Consider the following 9,845-nt stretch of genomic DNA (forward strand, 5'->3'; position numbering starts at 1 on the left):
TTCTCTTAAGAGTGGCAATTTGCTTTCAAAATTGACAGGGAAGAAACAATTTTATCCGCCAATGGTGCTTAATAGAAAGCAGAGAATAAAAAAAAGACACACCAGTCGAAAGACTTAGTTGTTGGTTCGTCGAAGCCTCCAATTCCCAAGGTTCATCTACATCCAACTATTAGCAGTTCAATTAGTGACTCTAATGTGAGAAGTGCAAACAAACTGCATTTCAAAGAAAGCTATGTGGCTGGTAAGATATGGGGAATCAGAAAGGAAATTGGGGCTCATTTTGAAGGGGAAGATGCAGAAATGATCTCAAAAATTGAAGAAATGGAAGTCAGGGATAGGGTTGGAGCTTTTATGTCTAACTAGGGGGTAATCGATGTGATTAATGATTTGTGCAACCCTAAATGTCAAGGGTCTGGGGGTGGCATTAAGCATAGGGGGATGAGGGACTTGGTTAAAAATAATGGTATAGAGTTCCTTGCTTTGCAGGAGACTAAGGCGGAGGTGATTACTGATAAAGTTTGCCTGTCAATTTGGGGTAATAATAATAACTGATGGGAGTTTAATCCTTCAGTTGGTCATTCTGGTGGTATCCTCAATATCTGGGATTCTTCTAAGTTTTCCTATTCTGCTTCTTACCGTGGCTTGGGTTTTTGGCAGTTATTGGTAAATGGGTTGTGTCTGATATTGATTGTTGTGTTATTAACATATATTCTCCGTGTTCTTTGTCTCTGAAAAAAGTGTCTATGGGAGGAAGTTAGTAATCTCAAGAATTATGTTGGGGCTGTGGTGTGGTGCATTTTGGGGGACTTTAATGCTGTTAGGGATGTTTCAAAGTGTAGAGGTGAGTCGTCTCATTAGAATTCCAGGGAGATGCGCCTGTTCAACGAGTGGTCAATAAGGATGGAGTTCGTGGATCTGCCTCTCATTGGAAAGAGATTTACTTGGATTCAACCGGGGTGGGGGGAGTGGGATAAAAGAAGTAGGCTAGACAAAATCCTTCTTTCAAATGGGTGGGTTAATCTTTGGCTAGCCGTCTCTTAGTGGGCTCTTACTCACTCCTCAGACCATTGCCCGGTAATTCTGAAACATAATCTAACTAGAAGTAGCCCTTCCCCTTTCAAATTCAACAATTGTTGGTTAATGCATAAGGACTTCAAGGGTTTTGTCCAAAGTATTTGGAAATACTTGATGTTTAAAGGTAGATCAACTTTTGTGATGAAGGAGAAAATCCAAAGTTTAAAAGGTCAGATCAAGAAGTGGAATTATGAGGTCTTCGGATACCTGAATGTTTAAATTGCAAACGTTTCCAGGGATATTAACTCTTTGGATATTCTTGATGAATCGGTGCCTTTGGATTCCAACCAAATCCATGATAGGTCGGTTCTGTCAGCTTTGTGGTGGAAATTGTGCTCCTTTAGGGAGAACCTACTCGTTCAAAAATCTAGAATTAAGTGGTTAAAAGAAGGGGATATAAATTCAAAATTCTTCCACATGTGTATGAAAGAAAGGAAAAGTACGAATCAAATTCTCGGTTTATCCTTCGATGGTATTTGGGTTGATGATCCGGTCCAAATCAGTACCGAGATTATTGACTATTTTAAAGTTGTTTTTTAATGGGAGGCAAGTTAGAAGGCCTACACTGGATGTGATTACTTTTAAGTTGTTATCGCAGGATCAGGTATTTCTGATTTCGATGGTTTTCAGAGACTTGGAGATAAGGGAAGCAATTTGGAGTTGCGCTTCAGATAAAAGTCCAGGTCTGGATGACTTTAATTTCAAATTCTTTCAGGAATTATGGGATTTAGTCAGTGATGATGTTTGTTGCTTTATGCGGGAGTTTCATTCTAATGGTAAGCTCCCAAAGGGTCTTAATCGTTCATTTATTGCTTTGATCCCAAAAATCCTTAGTCCAAACAAAATTCAATATTTTAGACCGATTTTTTTAATAAATTCCCTCTACAAGATCCTCTATAAGGTGATGGCTGGTAGACTTAAATTAGTGATGAGGTCTCTTATTTCGGATTCCTAGACTGCCTTTATTCAAAATAGAAGTATTTTTGATGTTGTCGTTGTGGTTAATGAAATAATTCATTCTAATAAAAGGAGTTCTGATGGTTGTGTTATTCTCTTGGGTGATTTTGAAAAAGCATATGATTCAGTGGATTGGGGTTTCTTAGATTATATGATGGAGAGATGTGATTTTCCGGTGTTATGGAGGAATTGGGTGAGATCTTGTTTATCCTCTACATTGATGTCCATCCTTATTAATGGTTGTCCCACCGAGTAATTCTCGGTTTTCAGAGGTGTCAGACAAGGCGACCCTATGTCTCCTTTTCTTTTCCTTTTAATTGCTAAGGGTTTTTCTGGTCTCATTAGGTTTGCAAAGGAAAAGGGGATGTTACAGGGTTTCAATGTGGGTTCTGACCAAGTTGAAGTTACTAATTTTCAATATGGGGATGACACTATCCTGATGTGCAATCCAACCTCGTCTAATATTTGGTGTTTGAAGAGTATTATCCGCTGTTTTGAACTCGCGTCGGGGTTAAAGGTCAATTTTAACATAATCTCTCTCTCCCATGTTAAAGTGAATCAGAATTTTTTAATTGCAGCCTCCAACTTTCTTTCTTACAGCATTGGTAAGTTTCCTTTTCTTTATTTAGGTACCCCGGTGGGTGCAAGCCCATATATATTCTCTACTTGGGTCTCGGTGATTGAGACAATGGAGAATAGACTATCATCCTGGAAGAGGAAGTTCATTTCATTTGGAGGGAGGGTTGTGCTTATTAATGCAGTTCTTGCAAATATTCCCATTTATATGATGTCTCTCTTTAAAGTTCCAAAAAAGTTCTCTTGAGGTTGATGCAGATTCAAAGGAGGTTCTTGTGGGGGAATAAATAGGGTGATAGAGCTATAGCTTGGGTCCCTTGGGTAGAGGTGTGTCGGCCAAAGTGTGAAAGGGGGGGTCTAGCTCTTTAATCATAGCTTGCTTGGTAAGTGGAAATGGAGATTTCTTGTGGAACGTGACTCTCTTTGGGCTAGAGTGGCGAGGGCCAAGTATGGTAATAATTTTGTCCCTATCGTTTCAGTTATTTCTCCTTGGTGGAAGGAGATTTGTTTGGTTGGTAAAAGTTTTGTCCCTAATCTTGACTGGTTTAATAATTATGCATGGAAATCTATCGGTGATGGTCGTGATATGTCTGGATTGGGGACTCGTGTCTGGCGGTTTGTTTTCCGAGGCTCTTTCTGGTGGCTGAGTATAAGGATGCTTCGGTGGCTGAGTGTAGGAGTTGGCAGAGTGATTCCTGGTGTTGGAATGTGATGTGGAGAAGGTGACTTTTGTCTAGGAGGAAGAGTTGGAACAAGACCTGCTATCTCTTATTTCTCCGTTTACTTGCAGATTGGAAGTTAATGATAGTTGGAATTGGGGGTTGTCTAAATGTGGTTTGTATGAAGTCAAATATGTTTATGAGGCATCCCTAAACATTGTTCTTTCTATTTCTGATAGGTTGTTAAGCAAGGTTTGGATTAATTGTGCGTCGTCAAAGGTTTGTTGCTTTGTTTGGAAGCTTCTCAAAGGGAAAGTACCTTCAAAGTTGGAGCTGTTTAAACATAATATTATTTGTAATCATCACTTGCTCGATTGTATTTTTTGCAACAATAATCAGGTGGAATATGTGCAACATCTCTTTATTTCCTACAGTTTTTCAAAACAGGTTTGGAGTGCTTTTTATGCTTGGATTGGTACTCCTTTAGTTGGTGTTTTCTCCTCGACCGTTGAAGCTTTGTGTTGGCATCTAGATTCTTGCAGAAGTTTGAAGGTTGTTCAACCTTGGAGGATGTTATGGTATGTTGTTGTTTGGTCTTTATGGTTTCTTCGTATTGAAGTGATCTTCACAGGAAAGGTTTCTAGTGCTATAGATGTTATAAATTCTAGAAAGATTCGTTCTTGGTTATGGTTTTCTTCTTCTTTGAACTGTAATCTTTATTCTTTCGCCAATTGGTGCGTAGACCCCTAGGCTTGTTTAGTTGGCTACTTGTAGGGGCTGCAGTTTTGCCTTTGTTTTGATGTATCTTTGGGTGAGCACCCCTTATGCTTTTAATACAATATTTTGCTCATCAAAATAAAAAAATTAACAAGTCAGCTTGTCAAACACTCAAACTCTATCTATGATTTTTTATCACCAAGATTATTTTCCAAACATGGTAATTATGGGAGGATATTTTCTGTTCCAAAATGGTGTATCACTCCATTGCTTATGATTGGTCAGAAAAATAATTAATTATTAAATTTTTAATTTAAATATTTTTTTCTACCAATCATAAATATGGTACATAGAATGACATATTATATAAGATAATAGATCTGCTTCCCACTCTATGGTAAAGTAGGATTGCGAATAATTTCAAAAAATAATGTAGAAATTGTTGTGTCAATATAGTTGCCGACAAATTTTCGGAACTATAATTTAAATGTTCAAATTTAGAATCCTAGCATTTAAATACAAATATTTTCTTACAATTCATTTACATTTGTCTCTTCCGTATTATACTCTTAAACGTTTATTATATATCATCGTGATGAGAAGATCTAATATATTTGGTTATGGAAGATTTAGACTAGTTTTTAAGTAAAACAAAGTAATGAAACCATAAGTAATATTTCAGCTACATTAAACTTATCACAAAATCCATGTAATAATAAATTATGTTTGAAACAACAAGATCAAAGTTTAACTTATGTTACGATACTAAAATCTAGCAATAACGAAACAATGAATAACAAAAAGTCTAATTCATAAGAAAATGTCGAATTTGTCATAACAAAGGTGATTAACTAGCCACGATAGTTGGGAAGAAGATATTTGGTCATGACTTTGGCACGATCTTGATAAAGACACCAACATCACAAAAAAGAAGAAAATAAAGAATACTTATGAAGAGAATGAAGCTTCAAGATATTTAAGACTTTTAGTCTAAATCTAAATAGGTACTTCTATCTTATACTCTTCATTATACAATAGTAATAATGCTCAAAATATTTTTAAAGAAAATTAAAATACTTCAAGTTTAAATAAAACAATTTTCAAAATACTGTGTAACAAGTTACTAAAATCTGAGTAACATGTTACATGAGTGAGAAAAAAATTATCCAACTTAAAACTCATTAGAGTAATCTCCGTTTGTCTTTGAGTAACAAATTACTAGTGATAATGAAGTTGAGTAACAAATTACACAACTTGCTGCAATCGATTACTCTAAGTGACTTATAAATTCACTATTGGACAGAACATTTGGTAACCGATTACTCAATGTTGTAACCGTTTACTGAGAGCTGTTGCATCAGATTTTCAAAGTTAAAGTGAATGAGTTTCAACCCAAAAGACATGGTTTCATTCCAATCAATTCATACCCTTTCAAAGAGACATTTTGACTTATTGGAAAGTCTATATAAAGACATTAAAACTCACAATCACAACACACAATATATACACAATTCTCATACAAATTTCAAAAGCTCTTACACATATTCAGAAATTATTTTCTGCACTTTTGGTAATAAGTTCTTAAACTTTCAAAGTTAATTTTTCTGAAGTTTCTTAAAGTGAAAGTATTTCAAGTTTACAAACGTATAAAGAACATTATTATTAAATATACAAAAAAGTTGATTGGATTGCAAGTTACATCACTTTCATACTTATAAAGGCAATTCCGCTATTGTTGAACATTCTCCATTATTATTGTAGAATACTTTCTTTCACGGGGTGTGATAAGAAAGGCGATTAGAATCACTTGGAAATGTGTTTTTCAAATGTGAATAAGGATTAAGGAGTGTGTAAGGTATATAGAGATCTTGGGGTGAAATATTGTAATTGCAACTCATAATCTTTAGTGGAAAAATCTCTTGTGCTGCAAAAGTACTGGACGTAGCCTTCATGGACAAGAATGTGAACCAGTATAAAAATCCTTGTGTATTCTCTTCTCCTTTATCTCTTTGATTTTACTTGTTATTTTTTTGCATATATTTTCCGCTGCACTTTAATTCTTGATTTTGCAGAAAAAGTGGTCATTATTTTAAGTCAACTAATTCATCATCTCTTAGTTGCAATCTCAGTCTTACAATAGTTTCTATAAAAATTGTTATTATAAAAAATAACATACTATAAAAATATGGGCCATGCTATATATTAATATTTAATTATTTAATATTATTCACTTATAAATTAGTAAAATATTTCTTTTTCCTTAAAGAACTCGGAAACACTTTCAAACCGATCCATGAATTCCAGTCCATAAACCCAAAATCAAGGGCAAAAATTTAAACAAGAAATAACCCTAGGCCTAAACCAGAAAACCGTAAAAGTTTCAATTTTTATTATTTTCTTCTAGGAGTGAAAACAAATTAGAGATCTAAAACAAATTTTTAATGGAAACGGATTAAGAACATAATTTCAGGAATATCTAGTACACCAATTTTTTCCCAAGATAAAAACTATAACAAGATATATTTATACAATGACTAGCTATAATAGGTAACATAAAAAATACCTTCATCATTCAAATATATGTGCATCGAGCTCTAATTTCTACTAAGCTCAACATAGGTATTATTTATATACACGTACATTAAAGAAGTATGACATAAATACAAAATCTTTTTAAACCATAAATTTACAAAACAACGATTATATAAATCACATAGAGAACAATATATGCCTACGTTCGAAAATACTTCAAATAAATATATAAATACAAAGGTCACATAAAAAGTACAAAATCCATAAGATCTTCAAATTTTCTTATTAGGCTCAAAGACAAACTTAATAATGGAATCTTTAATGGGTAACAAATCTTGGAACTCTTTCTTGAGCTTGAAGCCATCCATTTCATTGTTACTCCTTGGTGCAACTATTACCTTTGCTTGTTCTTCCAAATTAAAATTTTCCCATTTAAATTTAGGGTCTATGTATTCTTTATACAACTCTAATATCTCATTGTGGCTTATAACTCCTGGGTTGGTGAAGTTCCATATCCCTTTTAAGTTCCTCTTAGCCATTTCAATGGCTATAGGTAGAAGCTCATCTAACACGGTCATGCTATTGGGTATGTTTACTACCTTGTTGTAATGACTAATCTTTGTGATAAAGTTTCTTGGGTTGTTAAGATCTGATGATATTGGCATTCTAACTCTCAATGTGCATACATTATCATATTCTTTAAGGAGATCCTCCACCTGCATTTATGTGGCAATGTTTTAACATTTGCAACAAAATATATGTACAATGTTGTTTCATATTTCAATACTTCACCATTTCATAGTACATAATAATTGTCAATTGAGTATAAGACTTGTGATGATAAAGATTATTTTGTTTCTTATTTGAGACGAAACCCTAACATGTCTAAGGTAGTAAGATGTTTTTTATAAGTAAATTTTGTATTAAAGGAGCACAATGCAAGGAGTGCCCACCTAATACAAGAGAGAAATCAATTACAATTCTTGCATCAAATGTGTTCCCTTTATTCCACTAGTTAGTTGGAAAACTATAAAATGTTGCATATTTTAATCATGTATATTGTTCTAATACATTTATGAAATACACAAATATAAACTAGAACTATATATTTGGTATCTTTCTAAGACCAAATGCTATCAAGTATTGATTTTAGAATTTGTGGATAATGAATTGTCAAGTCAAAAAGAAGATAGGAGATCAATTTACTCCAGGAATAAGTTAAAAAAAACATATTTCACGTCTTTGTTATCAATTATATGAAAATTTAATAGTTCATGTGATTTGAATTAATTAATAAATCTGAACCATTATATTTTTATAAAATGAGTGACTAAGATATTGATTCGTAAAGTAAGTGGATTCCACTAAAAAAAGAAAGTATGAAGCTAATTAGAAATCTTAGCAAATTCAGATTAACAATACTACTATAACTAAGATAACATAGAAATTTGAGAGATAAAATTACCATGGCCTTGGTCTTAGAATAGAAAGAGCCAATAAAATTTGGCTTATCCTCCTCCTTGAACCCAATGCCAGATCCTAGAGGATGCTCTTTATCATACTCAAATATACAACCTGTTGCAAAATTCATCATATACAACCCATTTTCCTTGCAAATATCAGCAAGATTTAAAGTTCCAACAACATTGGTTCTTATTGTCTCAACTTTATGTGATTCACACCAATCAACATTTGGCCTACCAGTAACTCCAGCTGCATTTAACACATGACTTGGCATTACCCTAAATATATCCTCTAACAATGATTTTCTATCTTCTAATCTTCCTTTCCCATATTCCCAATCAATTCCATCTTCATCACAAAGCTTCCCTAGTAACCCTCCAATCCAACCTGTCCTACCATATATAAGGAACTTGAATTCTCCTTCAGATTTATTAGTTCTACCAATCTCAGTAAATGACCTAACAAGCCTTGAAAATCCATATTGAAATGACCATTGAGGTTCATCAGAGAGATTTATAGCTGAGAAATGTGGATGTGGGTTTAAAGCAGTAGATACATCACCCCACCAATTAGGGTTGTTTTTGTACCATTCAATTGTCATTTTAAGTCCTTCTTCCCAACAAGTTCTATCTTCCCAACCAAGTTGCTTTAGCTTTTGATCATCTAAGAAATATCTCTTATCATTAAAAGGCCTATCTTTAACAAACTCAATAGCTTCTTTAGGGTCCAATTTAAAGAGCTTGCATATGTCACTTGCTACATCTAACACACTTCTTTCTTTCTTTGTTCCAATGTTGTAGACTTGACCAATCTCTCCCTTATGAAGTATGACATCAAATGCTTCAGAAACATCACCACAATAAAGGTAACTCCTTACATTGGATCCATCACCATGGATAGGAAATTTATCACCTTTCATTGCCCTAAGAATTAACTTAGGAACAAGCTTTTCTGGGTATTGGTTAGGACCATAAACATTATTTCCTCTAGAGGTTATAATTGGAAGACCATAGGACCTATGGTATGCCATGGCCAACATTTCTGCACCTGCTTTTGTTGCTGAGTAAGGGTTTGTTGGAAGAAGCTGAGAAGCCTCATGGTTACCAACATTAGTATCTAACTTAGTTTCACCATATACTTCATCAGTGCTAACATGGATGAATCTTTTAACATGGTCAGTGACCCTACAACCTTCAAGAAGAACATGTGTACCATATATATTGTTGTAGGTGAATTCCATGGAGTTACCAAAGGAATTATCTACATGGGTTTGTGCAGCAAAGTGCATAATGGTGTCTATTTTCTCTTCCACCAAGAGATGATTCACAATATCAGCACTTGCTATATCAGCCTTGACAAATTTGAAGTTTTTTGATGAAGTGCATTGTTGAAGATTCTTAAAAGTGGAACAATAATCTAGCTTATCAAGAGCTACAATCTTGTAGCTAGGGTACTTTTTGATTAGCCTAGTAGTAACATGGGAGGCTATGAAACCAGCTGCACCAGTTATGAGGATATTTTTTGGTTCGTAAGGACTTGGTGTAGTTGTCATCTTAATTTCTTCTTAGTGTAGATGATTAATTTGCTATGTTTTCAATTCTGTGAACAAATCAAAAAATTAAGGGTTAATCACAATAAAAAAAATAACGAAAAAAATAAATAAAGGAGAACTCCTACACTGAAAAAATATGGAAGGAAACAATATTCACATGTGCCAACACTTATGCTTAACATGTTATTAAAGACAAAGACAAAGAGAAAAGCTATATGATATTGGGTGTTAGATTATTAACATAATTGTATTTTGCTACTATTCTTATTTATTCTTATCTGTTTATTATTATTCTAATTATATATATATATATA

The 9,845-nt window shown here is 33.8% G+C and overlaps 1 protein-coding gene across 1 annotated transcript; it reads right to left on the reverse strand.

The window, feature by feature from the left end:
- Positions 1 to 6,744: 6,744 nt before the first annotated feature.
- On the reverse strand, positions 6,745 to 9,616 carry LOC109341661 (trifunctional UDP-glucose 4,6-dehydratase/UDP-4-keto-6-deoxy-D-glucose 3,5-epimerase/UDP-4-keto-L-rhamnose-reductase RHM3-like). Its single transcript, XM_019579602.1, has 2 exons — positions 7,981 to 9,616; positions 6,745 to 7,231 (listed from the first exon to the last, which is right to left on the reverse strand). The coding sequence occupies exons 1-2, from the start codon at positions 9,529 to 9,531 to the stop codon at positions 6,788 to 6,790; spliced, it is 1,995 nt and encodes a 664-aa protein (XP_019435147.1). The 5' UTR covers positions 9,532 to 9,616; the 3' UTR covers positions 6,745 to 6,787.
- Between the last annotated feature and the right edge of the window lie 229 nt (positions 9,617 to 9,845).

The sequence above is a fragment of the Lupinus angustifolius genome, unplaced genomic scaffold (genome assembly GCF_001865875.1).
Source record: "Lupinus angustifolius cultivar Tanjil unplaced genomic scaffold, LupAngTanjil_v1.0 Scaffold_559, whole genome shotgun sequence".
In the NCBI taxonomy this organism is placed as follows: Eukaryota; Viridiplantae; Streptophyta; class Magnoliopsida; order Fabales; family Fabaceae; genus Lupinus; species Lupinus angustifolius.